We start from the raw sequence: 22,583 nt of genomic DNA, 5'->3' as shown, positions 1-22,583 counted from the left end.
TTCACTCCTCTAATTGTGAGGTTGAGTTTCTTATCTCCATTGTCATTTAAAAATTTTCTTATGTTGGCATTTTTTGGCCATGCCACAGGACATGTGGGATCTTAGTTCCCTGACCAGGAATTGGATCCACGCCCCCTGCATCTGAAACTTCTGGACCCCCAGGGAAGTGCCAATCATTTTTAATTTCTAAGGGCTTTGCTTTTTTGCTCTGTGTTCTATTCTATGTTCTCTGCTCAGTGTCAGGGATGGAGTGCTTTTGGTCTTTCTCTGACGGTGACTTTCTCTGACGGTTAGTGTTGAGAGGTTTCTGCTCTGTGTCCATCCATCTGGGTCTCTGTATTATGTGGGATGATGGTGGTCTGTGCGTTGGTTGGTGCCCCGAGGCCGTGCCATCCCAGGAGGCGTGAAGCACTGTGGGGTCTTGGGGGCTGAAGACTGGGGTGGTGGGGGTGGGTGCAGCCTTCTCTCCCAGGGCCATTGGTCTCTACCAGTCTTCTGCTGGGCTCCGTGAGGTGAGGGACACAGTGGGGTCCCCACCTCTTGCCAGCCTCCGTAATCTGTAGCCCCTGGGGGTCTTGCAGTTACCTCTGTGCCCCCTGTGCCCCCTGCCTGGCCTCCCGGGTGTGTGGGCAGCTCACACATGCTCCTCCAAGCCTTCTGTGTGCCTGTGCTCTCCAGCAGTTGCTCACCGCTGGCTCACCGGTCACCTCTGTCCCTGTTTCTTCTCATAGGTTTATAAATTGTGTCTCATCATCTGAGGGAATGTAAAAACATTGAGCGTATGTGTGTTTGAGCAGGAGTCCTGCGTGTGGGCTTGTGTGCATGGTGGATGCCTGTGCCTGGTGATTATTTGACATGTTGACGTATTATGTGGACTGAGGGTGCCTGGTGGAACTGCCCCTAGCTGGGTGTGGGGCCCCTCACGCCCCTCTGGCCAGCGCTGACCCTGGCCAGTAAATCTCTGGCTGCGACTCCTGGGTTGTCACTGAGCCAGGATGTCTTTTTACGTGTTTGGGTGTCGCTGCCGTGTTTCTGCCGGTTTCTCCAAAGCTGGCAGCCCTTGCTCTCGGCTCCCTGCCCCCACTCTGCTGTGTTTTGTTTTTGTTTTGTCGTCTGCCACTGGCCATTGCTTGGCGGGGGTGATGTCTGGCTCCTTCTCTTTCCCTGAACGGTGAGTCTCTCTCACCCGACTTGCTGGGTCTGCTCTTCCACTCAGAAGCCTGACCCACTGTGCTCTGAGTGAGGGGGGCACTTGATTCCGTCCATCAGTCAGGTTGTTTTTTCCAGTGACCATACGAGGACTTCAGTCTTGATTAAAGGATGATTTGAGCTTATTGAGAGCTGGGTGTTTAGGCTGATGGGACCCTCTGTTGATTCTGAGGGAGATGAGTGACAGGTTGCCTCTTGGAGGGAGCAGGAAGGGCTGACCCAGCCTCGGGCCCCTCTGCCCTTCCTCCCATCCTCGCATGAGGACGCTCGGGACTCTGTGTCCAGGAGCATCATTGAGAGGAGTGGCCCAACATGGGCTCTGGATGGGAAGCGTGGAGCAGGGAGTGAGGGGACCCGGGGCGGAGTGGGAACCCTTCAGCCGAGGGCCTCGGCCGTACAGCTGGCCCAGCAGGTCTGACCCCGGGACGTGGAGGGTGGGCCCTGGGTTCCAGTGGGTGTGGGTGCAGGGAGGCCCTGAGCCCACAGCTGACTCCAGGGGATATGCCTGCCTCCCTTCTGGGAGTGGGACGTGGGGGCAGTAGGCAGTGTGGACGTGTGAGGTTCAGGAAGGCGGGTTCCATGGGGGACTCTGTGGGAGGCAGGGTCAGGGAACCAGGCTGAGAGGCTCTTTACAAGGTTTCCTCTGTGATTTCCCCAAAGGAGAGCCTTGGTTTGCGCACACGGTTAGAAGAAAATCACCAGTGCCAACTAGCAGCGGGGACGTCCTCCCAGGATGCCCAGCAGGAAGCGTTGGAAGGAGAGCTGCCCACAGGGCCTTCGGAGGAGCCCGGCCAAGGTATGTCCTTAAGTGCTGCTGTGGTGGCCAGCCTGCAGGGGTGTTCTGGGCCATGACCGCATCCCACGAGAGCCACCGGCACTACACACGATGGCTGTTGACTCTGTAGCGGGGGCGCTGGAGGCCCTTCCCTGGGGTTGAGGAGCAGGCCCTGTGTGTCAGGAGAGGGTCTGCCCAGGCAGCAGCATAGGGTCCCTGGGGGCCATGGGGATGGAGAAGCTGTGGTCATCCTGGGCATGGACTGGGGCCCAGGAGAGCAGATGCATGACTGGCCCTGGACACGGAGCCTGGGAAAGGGTGGGTCCTGCGTCAAGCTGAGGAGGCAAGTCCACGTGTCCTGCCTTGAGGGCCTGAGGCTCAGGGTCCGGCCCAGGGTCCCCTGGAGCTGTGTGGGCCTGTGGAAGGCTAGCACATGGCCCCAAGAGCGGGGTCACACCTGCTGGTGCCCAGTCCTGCTTGTTCTCCTTCCTGCGTGAGCGGTGTCCCATGGCTGCTGCTCGGCATCTTCCGGTCCCCTGAGTTGCGCCCTGTGCCTCTTCCTCCAGCCTGGAGCAGTGATGAGCCCTGGCCAGAGCAGCTCTGGGGGGCCGATTCCTCGGTACCCAGACCAGAGGGGCAGCAGCGGGTGTGGACAGCTCGGGACAGGTCTGCTCGTCTGCTTCTGGTGCACAGTGCCCATGGGGCTGCAGACGGGTGTGTCGTGTCCCCTTCTGGTACCGTGCTCCCACAGGGGTTTCAGGGTCTACGTGCAGTTGTCTGGGGCTTCTGACAGTGTCCTGTCTGTTGGAGGGTCAGCCTGATGATTCTGCCCCTGGTCCCCACAGAGCTTGCCCGGGAGCCTCTCCTGTGTGCGCAGAGCGTGGCCTTGGAGTTGGAGACGGAGGTGCCGGCTGGAGACATGGGTCTGGAAACTGCACACAGGGCTCAGCTTGTGCTTCTTCCAGTGGAGCTCAAGAAAGAAATCGATCTCTTAAAAGTAGAAAATAGAAATTTACAGGAGAAGTTGCAGCGTGAAATCTGCCTGAAAGAGGACTTGGAGAAAGTAAGTTGAAATGGCTTACCTTGCAGCGATGCTCGCGTCCATAGGGCCACATGTGAACTGGCCAGGTCAGCACGAGCCCCAAGGTCAGCGCCACCCTCTGCCCTGCAGCAGGGTTTGCTGGGTGCCTCCCTTGGGTCGGGATGGGCTGCCACCTAAGCTTGGACCCAACTGTGTAATCCTAACTCTTAGAGAGGCTGCAGGCTTAGGGGAACTGACCGGGTCCTCATAGGGGTGCCAGGGTGGGTGGCAAAGCCACCTTCAGGCCTTGTCCATTGCGTCTTCTGTGCTGTTCCAGCTGCCAGGCTCTCTCCATTGACTGAGACTTGCAGCCGTGCACATGCAGTGATGAGACCCTGGCCCACAGCTTAGGCGCCTCCCCTAAATTACTAGTGGCCTCGCCGAGGCCTGGAGACATGGAGTTGAGGTGACTGTCTCAGTGTTTCTTCTGCAAGGCCCAGGGTGGCCATCTGGGCAGTTCTGTGGCTGCCCCGCTCCTCCTCCCTGTGATGCTGTCCCAGGTCCTCCTCCATCGAGGCCGAGTTTCACGGGCAGATCACGTGTTGTCCCCCTACTCATGCGCTGGGCGTGAGGATGGGCATGTGAAGGCCTGCAGCCTCACAGGGGGTCCCTGAAGGACAGACTCTGCTTGATGGATTTTTACGTTCAAGTGTCTGAGTGCTTCCTGGGCCACTGTTTGATCTCCTCGTGTGAACTGTCGAGAGGAATGTGGAGCGAGCTCTCTCTCCATTTAGCTCTCACGGTGTTTACTGTGTTTTGGAGTTGTGTGAATTGCACCTTTATGGTCATTGTGTCTTCTTGGGAAATCAGGCTTTCATCATGAGTGAAATGCCCCGTTTCTGGTGTAGTTTCTTTGTGCTGAAATCTACCTGCTCTCTGATCGGTGCAGTGTGTTTTCTTTGATGCAGCATCTTCTTTTGTCTGTTTTACTTTTTACCTTTGACTGTATCTACCTGGAATTAGTGCCAACCCCACGGGTCAAGGGCTCAGTCCCAGGAGGCTGCCCCTGACCCCTTCAGAGGCAGAGGCCTCCCCTTCTTCTCCGTGTTGGGCCAACGTGTGCGCTTAGGCCTTCTGGGCTGGTCTGTGTCTGTCTTCTGTCCTATATGACCTTCTGCTCGTATATGACCAGGCACCAGCCTCAGAATTGGGCTGGATTCCGGCACCTCCTGCCCTGTTCTGGTGCGCTTCCCCCTCACTTCCCGGCTCTTCTGGTTCAAACAAGGAGCATTTCCAGGTGCATGTCCATGGCACAGGTGGGTTGGTCACCCAGGGCATTTCTTTACTCTGGGTGTCGGGACCCCTAGCCCTGGATCTCCTGGATCTTATCCAGAGCCTGCAATTGTTTCCTCTGATTAGAGCTGACTCTCAGCTGTCACCAAGAGCAGGCCCTAAAGTGTAATGACTTGAATAACTGGTTGAGGTCAGTTTGACAGACCTTTCTGGTTTTGTTTTGTTTCTTCTCAATGATTGATCAGTATGCTGACCTACTTTCTTTCCTGTTTTGAAAATTAGGATATTTGTGCGTGCAGCTTTCTGGTTCGTGTCCCTTTTCATACAACACCTTTAAGACTGTTGGTTTCAGCTCACCAGCCTCTTGCTCAGGTCCCTTCTAGAACCTGGATCGTTCGTGGTGCAAGTCCAGAGGCTTGGCCTTACTGTCTGTTGCTCGCCTGTGAGCTGTGCTGCCTGGTGGTGGTTCTGCTGAGGGAGGGGGGTCGCCTCCCCTTGATGGGAGGTCCCTCTCATGTCTGAGCCCCTGAGCTGGTCTTGACACTGCAGAGGAGGCCCCCCTTTGACTGTGTCCAGACCTGCCAGCCCTAGAGTTAACAGTTGGGGCCAGATGCTGGGCAATGGACACGGTTAACATAGCCAGATAGTCTTAGATTTGTGCCTTTTAGTCTCCATCATTCCCATCAGCGTGAGAAACACTCCCATCGCTCTGTTCACGTATGTTGTGGGACTGTGTTGTTCAGTCACTTAGTTGTGTACAGCTCTTTGCGACCCCATGGACTGCAGCATGCCAGGCTTCTCTGTCCTTCAGCATCTCCTGGAGCTTGGTCAGACTCATGCCCATCGAGTTGGTGATACCATGCAACCATCTCGTCCTCTGTTGTCCCCTTCTCCTCGTGCCTTTGATCTTTCAGGGTCTTTTCTAATGAGTCAGCTCTTCACGTCAGGTGGCCAAAGTATCAGAGCTTCAGCTTCAACATCAGTCCTTCCAGTGAATATTCGGGACTGATTTCCTCTAGGATTGAATGGTTGGATCTCCTTGCAGTCCAGGGGACTCTCAAGAGTCTTCTCCAACACCACAGTTCAAAAGCGGTAATTCTTTGGCACTCAGCTTTCTTATGGTCCAACTCTCATATCCATACATGACCACTGGAAAAACCATAGCCTTGACTAGATGGACCTTTGTTGGCAAAGTAATGTCTCTGCTTTTCAATATGCTGTCTAGATTGGTTATAGCTTTTCTTCCAAGGAGCAAGTGTTTTTTAATTTCCTGGCGGTACTCACCATCAGCAGTGATTTTGGAGCCCACGAGAAGAAAGTCTCTCACTGTTTCCATTGTTTCCCCATCTATTTGCCATGAAGTGATGGGACCAGGTGCCATGATCTTAGTTTTCTGAATGTTGACTTTTAAGCCAACTTTTTCACCTTCATCAAGAGGCTCTTTAGTTCCTCTTTGCTTTTTACAATAAGTGTGGTGTCATCTGTATGTCTGAGGTTATTGATATTTCTCCCAGCAATCTTCATTCCAGCTTGTGCTTCATCCAGCCCAGCACTGTGGGACTAGTGCTTCTATTAATAGCTGACAGAGCTTCTCTGTCTTCAGAGATGGATTTGGGTTTTTGTGGCCAGTGATCTTTTCATTTAATTTCTTCTTCTTAAAAAAAATTGTGTGGTTGCAGGTGAAACAGAATTTAGTTGAAGCTCACCAGGAAGAACTAAAGAGTGCTGAGGAGAGGATTGAGCAAATAAAACAGGAACTCAGGGAGAGAGAGGCTGAGTGGAAAGTTACAAGTGAGGACCTGCGGAGAGGGGCCGAAGAGAAGCTGACAAAGATGCTCCTTGACCTGCGAGAACAGGTGGAGTCTGAGAAGCGGTCCATGATGAACAGGTTTGAGCTTCGAGAATCCGAAATGAGGCAACTTCAGGACCAGCAGGCAGCTCAGATCCTGGACCTGGAGGGGTCACTGGTGGAACAACAGGGCCGCCTGCGGCAGCTGGAACTCGGACTCACCGGAGACGAGTCTCTGCGGTGCAGCCATTGTGGCCGGGAGCTGGGCTGCAGCCCGGCCCCTGGGGCCCAGGACCAGGAGCTCGCCATTCTCCACCTAAAGGAGGACTGCGCCCTCCAGCTGAAGGTGGCCCAGAGCAGGTGGGTGCCATCCGTATAGCAGCCTGTTATGTTCAGAGCCGCCTACCCGCCTGGCCAGTGAGGCAAGGCAGGTCCCCTCCCTGAGCCCCCCAAGGGTGAGGCGGGTCTCCAGGAGGGTGAGGCAGACCCCCGGGAGGGTGTGTGTGGCTCTCAGGGCTGCAGGCCTCTGGCAGGAATGGCATCCCTATCCTTTCTGTGGGGCCTGTGTTCCATGAGCCATGTGGCCACGTGTGCATCTTTGACAAGCGTGTGTGTTCTTTGCACGTTTTAGTTTTTTAGTAGCAGAACTTCAGCCTTTTTATCCTAAGATTGTGTGGCTTATTCATGAATTTTTGTGTTTTTTAAACTCATTAAAAAAATGAACAGCATTTCTCAACTACGTACATACTTCCCTGAAGTTTTTAAGTAGGCCTAGGATGATGTTGGTCTGCTGCCTCTTTGCAGACCTGGGCTGTAGTGCCCAGGGGTGGGTGATGAGTGCTGGGATCGTTGGAGCTGCTTCTTGTGTGTCATTTGCTCCCCAGCGTCTCGAGGCAGGTGCACAGACTCCTGGCCTGGGGTCTGAGGGTTGAGTTCAAACCCTGACCCACCATGTGAGCTGGATGGACACAGATGCTATGGGCAGGCTCACGAGACCTTAGTATCCTCCTCGTGGGCTCATCTGTGGAGAGGCTGTCATGGTGGCTGGTGGGCAGTTGGTACCTGAGACATGTCCCAGCTCTTGTCATTCGCCTGGTGTGTCACAGCACCTGTGCAGAGTCTCCCCTGTTCCTGCTGGGGCTCTGTGTGCCTCCTGACTCTGCTCCCAGCCAGTCCCACTGCCTCATGCCCGAGTCACCCTGTGGAAGCTGGTTTCTGAGTCTTCTGAACACTCTTTGCAGCCCTGGGGCTCCTGTAGGGCATGCCACCCCTTCCCTGTTGAGGTCTTCTCTTGGCCGAGTGGCGATCAGATACTGCTTCCTGCAATATCTGTGATTTCTGGCTGGGGCTGTGCCCTGCACTCTAGTTTGTGGCCGGGGATGCTGGGCTCTGGCCTGAGCTCTTCTGGCTTTGTGAGCCCTTCCCTGTTGGCTCGCGGCTGGTGGTGGTGCCCAGGGAGGAGGGAGAACAGGCGGGATCCGGGCAGGGTGGCCTCTCCCCTGGCAGCGGGCTCCCCAGCGGTGCTCTTGTGGCTACGTGATGGCTCTGTGTTCACTTGGCTTGTTGTCTCAGGTTTTTGGAAGAACGTAGAGCGATCACAGAGAAACTGGCCGCAGAGCAAGATGCCTTCCTGCGGGAGACCCAGGAGCAGCATGCACACGAGCTGCGGCTCCTCCAGGAGGGGCACCAGCAGCATATCCTGTCCCTGACCGCGGAACTGGAGACCAGGCACCAGGCCGAGGTGGACGCGCTGAGGTCCTCGTTAGAGCGTGAGCGGTTGGCCTTGGCAGAGGCGCGTGAGGCCGAGTTGCAGGTGAAACACGCTGCTGACATCAATGTGTTGGAGGCCAGACATGCGTCACACCTGGATGCTCTGCGCTTGCAGTACCTGTCTGAGCTGCAGGCTGTGCAGGGCAGGCACCGGCAGGCCCTGGAGCTGCTGCGCCTGGACCTGGAGGAGCGGCTGCAGAAGGAGGACGTGGCTCACCACACGGTCTTGACCCAGGTGCTGGAGCTGCTGGAGCTGCGATGTGCTGAAGAGCCTCAGCCTGCAGAGGACAGCCTGAGAGGGGATGGGAGCGTGGAGCCCCAGGAGGGCGTGAGAGCCGTCCGGCTGTCCATGGCTCACAAGGTGAGGTGTGTGGGTGGGGCGGGGACAGGGACTTTGCCCTTCCCTAGGAGCCGCTCGTGTCAGCTGCACGCGTGTCTGTCTGGTGCCCCTGCCCTCTGCCCACTGCCGCTCACCAGTCATGGGTTTCCTGGTGAGGCAGGTACAGAACAGTGAGTTTTATGGCATTTTTTGGTCGCAGCTCCTTGGTGAAGACTTCTGGCAGCTGGTGCCCACGTGTGGCGTTTCCTGTGAGCTTGCAGTGGGTTCAGTGTCCTCCCTGGGGCTTGTGTTGTTTCTGTGAGGTAGAGCACTTTGTCTTATGTCTGGGGCGGTCTGTGTCAGGCAGCGATTGTCCCCGTGGTGGGTGCTCTCTGGAGGTGGCCCTGTGGCCCTGCCAACACCAGGCTTGCCTTGTCTGCAGGCCCCTGGTCCCGTGCGTTGTGAGCAGGACGTATTTAGTTGGTTAGAAGTTGAAGTCAGCGTGGGGGCACATTGCTCTGCACTGACTCGGCAGATGTGCGCGCCCGGCCCTCAGAAACGGTCCTGTTCTGGTGACTTCGTGCTTTGTCACGTCACAAGTAGGTATTCCAGGTCGCAAAGCAGGAAACCTCAGCCTTGCGGAAACACAGATACCAGAATTTTCGTTTCCAACTGAGACGTGCTTTACGTACGAGGGGATGTTCCCAGGAGGGTTTCGTCCTCTGCTGTGGTTCAGCTTGTCTAAGGATGGGAGGAAAAGGGCAACCTAACCTGTGGAGGGGGTGGGGTTTCACTTCAGACGTTGGCTCTGCCTGTCCTGTGTGGTCTGTGGGCGAGACCGTGAGTGAGTTCCAGGAGGGCTGGGCAGGCTCTCGTGGGGTCGTGAGCCTCTGGGCCTCCCTGGGTGCAGCCCAGGGCAGGTGTCCCTGGGTTGAGGTGCCCCCAGGCTGGTCGGCTTCTGAGCCATCAGCTGTCAGCTTCCGTTCCTCCCAGGCAGAAGGGTACTTGGGGAAGGGGCTTTGTTCCCAACCCGTGGATTTAAACTGGATTCCTTCAGTTTATAGGGTTTGAAGAAAATAAAGTTTTGAAAGAACATTGAGAGGGAGAAGCGTGTCTCTTACATGGGAAAACCGTGTGTTTTAAACCGTGCCTTTATTTCATTAGTGTAAAATGTGCTCATAGGAGGCATGAGGGGTGAGGGTGTGTGGGACAGAGGCGTGTGGGGTGCAGTGACCTGTGGATGTGGCCCCCGGAGGAGGGCAGGGCACATGCCAGGGTCCTGCTCCCTGGGCAGCAGTACCATGCAGCCTGGCAGGGTCTCAGGGATGGTCACGTGACTATGATGCAGCGACAGGAGGCCCCACAGGGGGTGCCCCTCGCAGAGGGGTGGCTGTGGGTGGGCAGTGCGCCTCCTTCTGGGCACTGGTGGCTTCAGGAATGACCTAGGGGTCAGACCCTGGCCCCCACAGGGGTGCTGGTGACATCACAGAGCCGCTGGGCCTCAGAAGCTTCTCTCCATCACAGTGCCAAGGGTCTTGCATGAAGTCCGTGTGGAGTGGGTGCCGGGCGGGCCTCACACCTGCTGAGAGGTTTATTTACTGGCTGAAGACCCTTCCCTCCAGGAAACTGTGGTTCCTGTTCATTCACCCTGCCTGTCCTGTTGCCTGTTGGTGACGCACATGTCACGCGTGCTCCTTGGCCAAAACTTTTGTACCTGTGTGTAGACTCTTGTTCAAGCATTGAGAGCACTCGGGGAGTATTTCTGTAGTTGTGTGTTGAAGTACATCATCCCTTTGCTAGGAGGGATATTTAAGCATTAGATACTGTCTTAAGTGACCTTTTTGTCTCGCTCATCTCACATGAGAAAACAGCTGGGTTTGTGGGGAGGTGAGATATGCCATTTCTTCCCATTTTAACTTTGCTTTGGAGAAAATTTCAACAGAAACAGAGAATAGTTCAGGACGGGACTGCCCACGGGGTACATGCTATGCTCAGTGCATCAAGCCGCCCAAATATACCAGAAGCATGCTCCATGCTGCCCTGCAGAATTAATAGTGACCTCTTAATTTCATCACAGATCCAGCCTGAGATCCAGTTTCTTTCTGGGGTAGGTCAAATTGGGATACAGGCAGGGGTGGGAGAACAGTTCTGGTCCAGATCTACACATGGGACAGGAGAATAGTTCATGCTCACATCTACACCTGGGCTGGGAGAACAGTTCATGCCCTCGTCTACACCTGGGCTGGGAGAATAGTTCATGCCCATGTCTACACACGGGCCCAGAGAATAGTTCATGCCCATGTCTGCACATGGGCCCGGAGAATAGTTCATGCCCATGTCTACACACGGGCCCGGAGAATAGTTCATGCCCATGTCTGCACACGGGCCCGGAGAATAGTTCATGCCCATGTCTGCACACGGGCCCGGAGAATAGTTCATGCCCATGTCTGCACACGGGCCCGGAGAATAGTTCATGCCCATGTCTGCACACGGGCCCGGAGAATAGTTCATGCCCATGTCTGCACACGGGCCCGGAGAATAGTTCACGCGCATGTCTGCACACGGGCCTGGAGAATAGTTCAGGTTTGTGTCTACACTCAGGACAGGGGGATAGTCCATGTCTACACCCGGGCAGGGAGGATAGTCCGTGTCTGTACCTGGGCTGGGAGGATATTTGCAGGCAGTATTTGCCACCTTCTGCCCTCTTCCCGCAGGCTATCCTTGCAGACAGATACTCGATGAAGCCTTGCTGGGTGTCTCCCGGGTGCCGTGGTCATTGTTCCCAAAATAGCAGGGACGCGCTGTTCTTCCTCTGCGAGCGGGTTTTATCTGGGCCACAAATATCTCGCACCTGTTTGAGAAGCAGTGTCACTCATCAGAAGAGTTGTTTACCCAGGGCTGTGAGATTGTTTACTTTGCAGGTTACTTCTCTCTGGAGTTTGATTGTGAGAATAGTTCTCTGAACACGTAAGCCTGATTTCCTTTTTTAGAGATAAGTGTCCCATGCAGAAGTCTCTCTTATGTTGGTAACGCAGAGCAGGGAAGGAAAGTGGGCGTCAGCTGTCGTGTGCTCACTGTTGGTTGCTCAGGCAGCCTCGCTTTTTCTGGCAAAGCAAATGCTCTGTTCATAGGGTTTTTTAAAACAGTAAGAGACCTGTGGTTGTTTTTGATATACTTTGAATGTCTTCAATTATTAGTTGAATTTGTTTTTAATACTGCGTTGGTGTTCTTTGGACAGTACTGCTTATTTTTTCTTCTGTTGGTGTATCTGTTTTTTTATGATTAAAATATATATCACATTTCCCATAGAATTCTGTGGATTTTTAGAAAAACCTGAAAATAGCTTCTTAGAAACTTCTTCTATTGACTTTACCATTTAGCACATAGCAGATTGAACAGAGTTCAATCTGTAAAACAGAGTTTACTCAGGCAGCCTGTGGAACACTGGTGTGTAGGGAGGTCCTGTGCATCGTCACAGTGAAAACACGTGGAATAAGTGTGAGCTGCAGCCTGCCACATACCCACGTACGTGCTCGTGGCTCAGGTTGACCTTCCTTCCTGCTCAGCAGGAACCCGAGGCCCAGTGCTCAGCTCCCCAGGCGGGGCAGGAAGAGGAGCTGGAGCTGCTGGAGCGTAAGCCAGAAGCCTCACTGGAGCAGCAGGTTGCACTGTTACAGGTACTGGGTCAGGAGCCGTAGTTCCGTTTTATGGTTATCTTTCCTCATCTGCAAAGAATATTTTAGTTTAAATTAATTTTGGTATGCAGAATTAAAGCATATTTTCATTGTTTTAGAAACCGAAGGTTTTTAGGCATCTTTTTTCATTCATTTTTATATTTAAAGTGGCTAGTTAGTCTATCTTTTACTGCTTAGAAATTGTCATTAAGTAGTTGTTCCTTAAGCAACATGGGGTTAGCAGCGCTGATGCTCTACACAGTCGAAAATCTGTATGTCATTTATAGTTGGCCCTCAGTATATGTGGTTCCTCCATATCTGCCATTGCTCTGAATCCCCAGATTCAGCCGCCTGGATTGCATATTTACTGTTGAAACAAAATCTGTGGGACTTCCCTGGTGGTCAGTGGTTAAGACTCTGCACTCCCAGTGCAGGGGGCACAGGTTTGATCCCTGGTCAGGGGACTAGATCCTGCATGCCTCGTGGCATGTGTATAGGTTGAATGTCATGGTTCAGCACCATCTTTGAGAGTCAGCTGTGTATAAATCTGGGGAAGTTGGAGTCCCCTTCATGATCTTGCTTTGGCGACTCAGCAGCTGCCACATCAAGCCTTTTCTTCTTTAATGAGCCTATTTCCAGGAAAGGAACTCTGCACATAAGTGATTTTCACTACTCACAATGATTTTTACTGTGGGTTTGTTTTGTTTTAGATTGCAGCTTTGTTGAGATCATAAAAAGCTCTCTTTTTGAAGTATACAGTACAGTGGTTTTTAGTATATTCACAAAGTTGTATCTTATTCCAAAACATTTGTATCACCAGAAAAGAAACCCCCTACCCATTAGCAGTCTGTCTCCTCTCCCAGCCCCCACAACCACCAGTCTAATTTCTGTGTCTGTAGATTTGCCTTTTCTGGACATTTTATTGAAATCAAATCGTACGATATGTGGTGTTTTGTGTTTGATTTCTCTCACCTGGAATAATGGGTTCTAGATCATACGTGTCACTACTTGGCGGTTTGTTTTCCGTGTGTCTTGTCTCTTCTGTTCCTCTAGTCCTCCATTACTGCCTTCTTCCGTTTTAATTTCCTTGATGTTTATCTGTATATATCAGTTCAGTTCAGTTGCTCAGTCATGTCGGACTCTTTGCCACCCCACAGACTGCAGCACGCCAGGCTTCCCTGTCCATCACCCTCCCAGAGCTTGCTCAAACTCTTGTCCATCAAGTTGCTGATACCATCCAACCATCTCATCCTCTGTCATCCCCTTCTCCTCCTGCCTTCAATCTTTCCCAGCATCAGAGTCTTTTCCAGTGAGTCAGTTCTTCGAATCAGGTGGCCAAAGTATTGGAGCTTCAGCTTCAGCATCATTCCTTCCAATGAATATGTAGGACTGATTTCCTTTAGGATTGACTGATTTGATCTTCTTGCAGTCCAAGGGACTCTCAAAAGTCTACTCCAACACCACAGTTCAAAAACATTAATTCTTCTGTGCTTAGCTTTCTTTATGGTCCAGCTCTTACATCCATACATGACTACGGGAAAAACCATAGCTTTGACTAGACAGACCTTTGTTGGCAAAGTAATGTCTCTGCTTTTTACTATAGTGTTTAGGTTGGTCATAGCTTTTCTTCCAAAGAACAAGCATCTTTTAATTTCATGGCTGCGGTCACCATCTGTAGTGATTTGGGAGCCCAAGAAAATAAAGTCTCACTGTTTTGATTGTTTCCTATCTATTTGCTATGAAGTGATGCGACTGGATGCCATGATTTTCGTTTTTTGAATGTTGAGTTTTAAGCCAGCTTTTTCACTCTCCTCTTATGCTTTCATCAAGAGGCTCTTTAGTTCTTATTCACTTTCTGCCGTAAGGGTGGTATCATCTGCATATCTGAGGTTATTGATGTTTCTCCCAGAAATCTTGATTCTAGCTTGTGCTTCATCCAGCCCAGCATTTCGATGATGTACTCTTCATACAAGTTAAATAAGCAGTGTGACAGTATACAGCCTTGTCATATTCCTTGCCCAGTTTGGCACCAGTCTGTTTTTCCATGTCTGGTTTTAACTGTTGCTTCTTGATCTACACACAGATTTTCCAGGAGTTAGGTAATGTGGTCTGGTATTCCTATCTCTTAAAGAATTTTCCGCAGTTTATTGTGATCCACACAGTCAAAGCCTTTGGCATAGTCAATAAAGCAGAAGTAGATGTTTTTCTGGAATTCTCTTGTTCTTTCGATGATCCAGCAGATGTTGGCAATTTGATCTCTGGTTTGCCTGCCTTTTCTAAATCAGCTTGAACATCTGGAAGTTCTTGGTTCATGTACTATTGAAGCCTTGCTTGGAGAATTTTGCGTATTACTTTGCTAGCGTGTGAGGTGGGTTCAGTTGTGCAGTAGTCTGAACATTCTTTGGCATTGCCTTTCTTTGGAATTGGAATGAAAACTGACCTTTTCCAGTCCTGTGGCCACTGCTGAGTTTTCCAAATTTGCTGGCATATTGAGTGTAGCACTTTCTCAGCATCATCTTTTAGGATTTAAAATAGCTCAGCTGGAATTTCATCACCCACACTAGCTTTGTTCATAGTGATGTTTCCCAAGGCCCACTTGACTTTGCACTCCAGGATGTCTGGCTCTAGGTGAGTGATCACACCATTGTGGTTATCCACGTTATTAAGATCTTTTTTGTATAGTTTTTCTGTGTATTCTTGCCACCTCTTCTTTTATCTTCAGCTTCTGTTAGGTCCATACTGTTTCTGTCCTTTATTGTGTCCATCTTTGCATGAAATATTCCCTTGGTATCTCTGATTTTCTTGAAGAGATCTCTGTTGTTTTGCTCTATTTCTTTGCATTGATCACTTACGAAGGCTTTCTTCTCTCTCCATATAGCAGTGTAGTTCAGATTAATACCAGCTTGATTTTAATGGTTTGTACAGCTACCCTTCTGCACAGCTCCCGTCCCCCCTCCTTCCTCCTTTGTGCTGATGATGTCATATAAAGAATGTCTGCTCACACTTCGTGCTCACTGCTTTATGCAGTTGTCCTCTAAATCACAGGAGAGAAAAAGACTTAAACAAAAACTGCATTTATTTTGTTTTTTATGTTTACATGTATAGTAACGTTTCCCAGTGTTCTTTATTTATTCTTGTGTATTCAAGTTAATGTCTAGTTTCCTTTCATTTTAGCCTGAAGGACTCTCTTTAGTGTTTTTTCACAGGAAGGTCTGTTAGTGATTAATTCTGTTTTTATTTATCTATGAATGTCGTCATTTCTCCTTCATTTAGAAAGATCATTTCCTGGATATGGAATTCTTGGTTGACATTATTTGGCTTTCAGCACTGTGAACAAGGCATCCTGCTGCCATTCGGCTTCTGGTTTCTGATGAGAAGGGCTTCCTTGGTGGCTCAGATGGTAAAGAAGAATCTGCCTGCAATACAGGAGACCTGGATTTGATCCCTAGGTCAGGAAGATCCCCTGGAGAAGGGAACGGCTACCCACTCCAGAATCCTGGCCTGGAGAAGTCCATGGACAGAGAAACCTGTCAGGCTGCAGTCTGTGGGGTCTCAGAGAGTCGGACACGACCGAGCGACTACCACTCTCACTTCCTGATGAGGAGTGAGCTGGCTGTAGTCCTGTTGAGGAGTCCTTTTGTTGGGCTGCTCCTCTTGATGCTTTCAGTACTTTCTTTATCTTTCAACAGTTTGATTATGATGTGTCCAGGTATGGCTCTCTGAGCTTATCCTGCTTGGAGTTCATTGAGCTTCTTCTGTGTATAAATTAATATTTTTTCATCACATTTGCAAAGGTTTTGGCCACGTTATCTTCAGTGTTTGTTCTGCTCTGTTCCTTTTGTCCTCTCCTCCAGGATTCTCATTATGTCTTTGTTGGTCTCTGTGGGTGTGCCAGATGCCTTTGAGCCTACTTCTTTTTTTTTTTTTCTCCTTATTTTTGTTCCCCAGACTGAATAATCTGAGTAATAATTTGACCAATCTTCATGTTGGCTGATTCCTCTACCCACTTGAATCTGCTGTTGAATGCCTCCAGTGAAACTTTCAGTCATTGTACTTCTAAGCTTCAAAATGTCTGTTGGTTTCATTTTATAATTTTATCTCTTTACTGTGGGGCTCTGGTCCTGGTGGCCCTTTAGTGCTCTGGAAGGCAGTTTACATCTCTGCCTGAGCTTTCACTTCAAGTTTTTTGATCACCCTCTTATTAGCTCCGGTTGTTGTTACTGCCTCAGGCTGCTGAGATGTTGAACAGTGGTTGCTAATTGTTTTTGACAAATGGCTTGGGAATAGGATTGTTGAGGAGAACTCTGCTTCAGATCAGATAAAAACCAGCTTTGAGAATGGAGCTTTTCAATGAGCTGGCCAGACAGGTCAGTTAGTGACAGTTGGTGTTGCTGCTTTGGTGGAGCTGCAAGCCCATTCTGTCCCTCCTCCTTCCCTCATGACTGCTGGGCTGAATTTTCTTCTAAAAAAAAAAAAAATTGGGGGGGAGGGTGGCAGGATCTTAGTTTCCTGATCAGAGATTGAACCTTGGGTCACATTCAAGCCCAAAGTTGTGAGAGTACTGAGTCTTAACCCCTGGACCACCAGAGATGCCCTGGGCTGCATTTTCAAGGAGATCCCAAAGATTGGAGTGATGCGGTTAGGACAGGTTCAACCACCCGAAGTGTCCTGTTCTTTTACGATTTGGGGGCTGCTCTCGGCCTTCCTTGCTGTGTGCACGTGTCCTCTAGTTGTGGCGCGCCGGCTTCTCACTGTCACGGCTTCTCCGTTGCAGAGCACAGGCTCTGAGGTGCGTGGGCGCAGGAGTTGTGGCGTGCGGACTTGAGTAGTTGCAGGATGCGGGCTCAGTGGTTGCAGCATGCGGGCTTTAGTAATTACAGCCTGGGGGCTCAGGAGTTGTGGCACACAGGCTTAGTTGCCCCTCAGCATGTAGAATCTTCCCAGACCAGGAACTGAATCCTTGTCCCTTGTGTTGGCAGGCAGATTCTCAACCACTGCACCACCAGAAAAGTCCCAGAGTTTCTTGTTCTGTGGTGACTCAGCCTTTGTTTTTAATGACACTTTAATTTCCTGAGCTCTGAAGAAGCTGATTTTTGACAGTTTTTGCCAGTGTTCTCAGTGTAGAGGAGTGATGTTTTGGAGGTCCCTATTCAGCCATTCTGAAAGTACTACCTCTGTAGTTTAAAAAAAAAGAAAGCTTATTTCATTAATATATTCTTACTAATCAGATGAGCATTATTAAAAAATATGTATTATTTAAGAAGAAACAGTTTATCTTTTAAAATGAGAGGAAGTTAGGTTTCTAAATATATTAGATCTTAATGGTCACGATACCCTGATGACGGAAATTTCTTAATGTGACTGTTAAAGGTAGCAGGCTGGTTTGTTTTTTATTTTATATTCTCTGTGATAAGCACATTTGAACGCATGTTCACTGAGGGTAGTGGCCTAGGTCTTTTGGATCATTTCTCTTGATGCAGAGTACGGAATCAATGAGTATTTGTTTGAATTAAATTCTAGTGAGCAGGAGAGAAATAGAGCTAGGACAATTTTATAACTTAATGGCATTTTTTGTTAATAGTATACTTTTGTACAGGGTGAATTTGGAAGTGAAAGGAAAGCTGCTTTGCATGAAAAAGAGGAGATACATAAACTTGACCATGAGAAGGCACATTCTCTTTACGAAAAAGAGAAAGAATCTTTGTCTCTGCAGCTACAGGAGAAGAATAATCAAATTCTTCAGGTATGTGGAATGTATCTTTTCTTTGTTAATACTTTTTTGTGTATGGTAAAAATATGCTTAACATAATATTTACCATTTCAATCATTTTAAGTGTACAGTTTAGTGGCCTTAACCACATTCAGAATATTGTGCAACTGTGGCCACTGTCCATTTCCAAAACCTGTTCATCATCCCAAGTAGAGATTCTGTGTTTGTTAAAAGTAAGTTCCATCCCCCTCCCTCCAGCCCTGGTACCCACTGTTGTACCTTCTGCCTCTGTGATTACTCTAGGGATCTCATTTCAGAGGAATCATACAACGTATGTTGTTTTGTGTCTGACTTATGTCACTTAGCATCATGCCTTCAAGGTCTATCCACATAGTGTGTGTATCAACGTTGGTGGCTTTTTATGGCTAAATAATATTGTTCCCTTGTATGCAGACACCATATTTTGTCTATCTGTTCATCTGTTGATGGGTGTCTGTTAGTGGTCATCTCTTCCTTTTGGCTGTTGGGCATAATGGTGCTGTGAACACTGGGGCACGAGCTTTTGTTTCAGTCCCTGCTTTTGATATTTTTTTGTGTATATCTAGGAACAGTTGATGAGTCACATAATTCTGTGTTTAACTTTTGAGGAACTGCTGAACCGTTTTCCACAGCGGCTGTGCCATTGTGCATTTCTGCCAGCAGTGCACGAGAGTTTCAGTTTTTCTACATTCTTGTCAATGCTTGTTTTCATTTTTTTAAATAATAGCCATCATAACAGATGTGAGGTGATATCTTGTTTTTATTTGCATTTCCCTAATGACTAATGATGTTGGACATCTTTTCATAGTCATTTTTATCAGTTCAGGTAGGTCCTTGATTCTTTTTTTTCTTTTGAAGTATAGTTAATTTGGGGCTTCCCTGGTGTCTTAGATGATAAAGAATCTGCCTGCAATGCAGATTGTTAATTATAAAATAATTAATTTACAATGTTGTGTTAGTTTCAAATGTATAGCAAAGTGATTCAGTTATACACACGCACACACACACAAATGTATATACTTTTTCAGATTCTTCACCTTTTAGATTATTACAAGATATCGAGTAGAGTTCCCTGTGCTACACAGTAGGTCCTTGTTGGTTACCTGTGTACACAGTGGTGTGTATATGTTAATCCCAACTCCTAATGTATCTCCAAATCTGTGAGTCTGTTTCTGTCTTGTAATGAAAGTCTTCATCACCCAGTTATGTCTGACTCTCTGTGACCCCCCAGACTGTAGCCTGACTGGCTTCTCTGTCCATGGGATTCGCCAGGCAAGAATACTGGAGTGGGGTGCCACATGGCACCCCACTCCAGTATTCTTGCCTGGCGAAATCCCATGGACGGAGGAGCCTGGTAGGCTGCAGTCCATGGGGTCCCTAAGAGTCGGACATGACTGAGTGACTTCACTTTCACTTTCCACTTTCATGCATTGGAGAAGGAAATGGCAACCCACTCCAATGTTCTTGCCTGGAGAATCCCAGGGACAGAGAAGCCTGGTAGGCTGCAGTCCATGGGGTCCCTAAGAGTTGGACATGACTGAGTGACTTCACTTTCACTTTCCACTTTCATGCATTGGAGAAGGAAATGGCAACCCACTCCAATGTTCTTGCCTGGAGAATCCCAGGGACAGAGAAGCCTGGTAGGCTGCAGTCCATGGGGTCCCTAAGAGTTGGACATGACTGAGTGACTTCACTTTCACTTTCCACTTTCATGCATTGGAGAAGGAAATGGCAACCCACTCCAATGTTCTTGCCTGGAGAATCCCATGGACGGAGGAGCCTGGTAGGCTGCAGTCCATGGGGTCCCTAAGAGTCGGACATGACTGAGTGACTTCACTTTCACTTTCCACTTTCATGCATTGGAGAAGGAAATGGCAACCCACTCCAATGTTCTTGCCTGGAGAATCCCAGGGACAGAGAAGCCTGGTAGGCTGCAGTCCATGGGGTCCCTAAGAGTCGGACATGACTGAGTGACTTCACTTTCACTTTCCACTTTCATGCATTGGAGAAGGAAATGGCAACCCACTCCAATGTTCTTGCCTGGAGAATCCCATGGACAGAGAAGCCTGGTAGGCTGCAGTCCGTGGGGTCGCACAGAGTCAGACACGACTGAAGCGACTTGGCGGCGGCGGTGGCAGCCATTTCCTTCTCCAGGGAATCTTCTCGACCCAGGGATTGAACCTGGGTTTCCCACATTGCAGATAGACTCTTTACTGACTGAGTCACCAGGGAAGCATCTATCTTATAAATACATTTGTTTGTATCATTTTTTTAGATTCCACATGTAAGTAATAGCATATGGTATTTGTCTTTCTCTGTCTGACTTATTTTACTTAGAATGATAATCTCTAGGTACATTCATGTTGTTGCAAATGGCATTAGTTAATTTTATTTTATGACTGAGGGCCTTGAGAATTTTGAACTGGATTTTTTTCCCATTGTTATTATTGAAAATGTGGATGTGTACAGCGATTGTCCCACTGTGCGATCTTTCAGAGTCATAATAGTACTGATTTCTTTGACTTTATCATCATCCAAGTCACTGGATTTGAATTTTTTCACACCTTGGAGGCAGTGTACCACACACTGCACTAAGCACATTAAAAGCTGAATTTTCTCATTTCTGTGCAGTTATCTCCCTCTCAGGACCCTGAGGTCCAGGAGAGGCCCTGTTAATTTGGTAAAAGTCCCTGGACTGCCGAGTGGTGGAGCCGGGCCTTCGACTGTGAACCCTGCACACAGTGTGTCTGACTTAATTTAGCACCAATGATACAAAAATTACCCACAGCGAGATTCAGGGTATCAGTCGCAGGTCAAGGGCATGTTTCAGCTGCAGACACTCCACCCCCCACCCCAGTGCTGGGAGCCCAGCCCTGAGGAGGAGGAGGTGTGGGGGGTTGCCGCCAAGCATGGAGGGCCCCAGGACTTAGACGAAGGGGGAAGTCTCAGGAAGAAAGAGCCTTTCAAAGCATTTCTTGAGCTGGTTCCTCAGTGTACCAGGCATTTCTGCTGATACATTATATGCATTCTTAAAAAAAACTTCTCATTCTGTAAAAAATACTAAACATGGCTCATGGGCAAAATAGGGTTAGAGATTACATCATTCACAACCTCTGCAATTTTATAACTCAAGGACCAAAAACAGTAACAATCCTAACAAAAGTACTAGTACAGTCTAAAAAGAAATATTAAATTCTGAATTAAGAGAGAAATTGTGAAATACATATAGTGATCTGCCTTTACAAAGCGGGGTAGGAGCTTGATGGGCGGGGCGTGGTGGGGGGCGAAGACCGAGCCGCCCCAGGAGGGGCGGCCCGCCAGGCCCGCGCCCGCGCTCCTGTCACCGCACATCTTCACCGGGAGCCCTCTTACTGTGTAACATTTGCCAGTTCTGTGGCAGCAGAATGGTGTCTCATGGTCTTAGTTTACTGATAAGGTTGAGTGTCTGTTACCAGGCTTGTGGTCTACTTGTTTCCCTTTCTATGAAACACCTTTTTGTATTTTTGGCCATTTTTTCTATTTGAAACAATTGTTTGTCCTTTTCTTAAATGATTTAGGGAAGTTTTTTTGTACTTCTGTATTCTGATTTGTGAGTTTTTCCCCCCCCTTTTGTCATCTTTGGATGAATGAATGTTCTTGATTGCTGAATTTACTACTTTTCTTCCCTTCAGGGTTAGGCTTTTTGTGCCTTGCTGAAGAAATCTTGAGGCTATTTTATAATTCGTCTTTTTATTCCACCTGGGAGGAGATGAGGAAGGGAGTTGAGTTTTTCCTGTGGACACTGACCTGAAACCTGTGTGCCGTGTCCTTGCCCTGCCTGTGGTCCAGTGGATGGGGGCCAGCAAGCCCGTGCATGTGGGCAGCCCCTGGCTTCCCTCCTAGTCTCCTCTGGTCAGGCTGGGTGCCCAGTGCAGCTGCCGTGAAGGTCTAGGGGCCGCACATGGGGGAGCCCATCTGTGCCAGCCCTTCTATTCAGTCAGTCTCCTGCTGCGGCTGGCTGAAACGCACCGACCTCTACATGCCTTTAGGGACAAGGGCATCCGTGCAACACAGGCATTCTGAGATTCTGGAATATCTCTTTCTATTTGATTTTGTTAATTTCTGCCACTGAATTTTATAGTTTTCTCCTAGAAGTCTTGCGTATCTTTTGTTAAGGTTAATGCTTATTGAATACACACAATCTCTGACTTGCAATCGTTTGACTTAGGAATTTTTTACCTCACAATGGCGTGAAAGCAATACGTGTTCAATGGAAACCGTACTTAGAATTTTGAATTTGGGTTTTCATCTTTTCCGGGGCTAGTTCTGTGCAGTCCAGCACTCTCCTGTGATGCTAGACAGGGCAGCCATAGCCCCCCATCAGCCACATGGTCACAAAGGTGAATGACCGACGTGCTGACAGCCATTCTGGACCAAGAAACCGCTCTGCTTTTCCCTTTCAAAAGATTGCTGTTAATTAAGAAAAACTGGACATCTCAAGTTAAGGAACTTTGTGCTTGTCTATGTGTGGGAAGATGCAGAGTGCGGGCTCACCGAAGCCAGTCCTGTGATCTGCACCTCATCTCCCGGAGCCACTGCCGGTGCTTTACCATCCTGAGTCCCTTCAGGGCTCACTGTTAGGGCAGCTGTGGCTGGGTGGCTGCAACATGCTTTGTTCACTGACATGGCAGCGAGATTTTCCATTGGCAAGTGTGGTAAATGCATTTTGACTTGTGATGTTCACAGTTTACCGTGGGTTTGTTGTTGTGGTTTAGTCGCTAAGCTGTGTCTGACTCTGCAGCCCCATGGACTGTAGCCCACCAAGCTTCTCTGTCCGTGGAATTTCCCAGGCAAGAACGCTGGAGTGGGTTGCCATTTCCTCCCCCAGGGGATCTTCCTGATGCAGGAGTCAAACCTGTGTCTTGTGCATTTTAAGGCAGGTTCTTCACCACTGAGCCACCAGGGGTGTAACCCCATCGTAAGTGGAGGAGGAGCTGATGGAAAT

The 22,583-nt window shown here is 49.4% G+C and overlaps 1 protein-coding gene across 12 annotated transcripts in view; it reads left to right on the top strand.

Moving 5' to 3' along the window:
- Window positions 1-22,583, top strand: part of PCNT (pericentrin) — a 104,999-nt gene that overhangs the window by 22,154 nt on the left and 60,262 nt on the right. For 8 of the 12 annotated variants that reach the window (XR_011465644.1, XM_070377814.1, XM_070377785.1 and 5 more), the window contains 6 exons: window positions 1,870-2,005; window positions 2,830-3,047; window positions 5,978-6,447; window positions 7,660-8,218; window positions 11,743-11,853; window positions 17,447-17,593. Coding sequence is in view for 11 of the 12 variants with exons in the window: in XM_070377814.1 (XP_070233915.1) it covers window positions 1,870-2,005; window positions 2,830-3,047; window positions 5,978-6,447; window positions 7,660-8,218; window positions 11,743-11,853; window positions 17,447-17,593 (1,641 nt within the window). In the remaining variant the exon portion in view is untranslated. The remainder of the gene's footprint in view (window positions 1-1,869; window positions 2,006-2,829; window positions 3,048-5,977; window positions 6,448-7,659; window positions 8,219-11,742; window positions 11,854-17,446; window positions 17,594-22,583) is intronic. The other 4 variants (XM_070377852.1, XM_070377824.1, XM_070377859.1 and 1 more) reach the window with 2 other exon arrangements.

This window comes from Bos mutus, chromosome 1, assembly GCF_027580195.1.
Source record: "Bos mutus isolate GX-2022 chromosome 1, NWIPB_WYAK_1.1, whole genome shotgun sequence".
NCBI classification, from domain to species: Eukaryota; Metazoa; Chordata; class Mammalia; order Artiodactyla; family Bovidae; genus Bos; species Bos mutus.
This window is presented reverse-complemented; position numbering and strand designations above follow the sequence as displayed.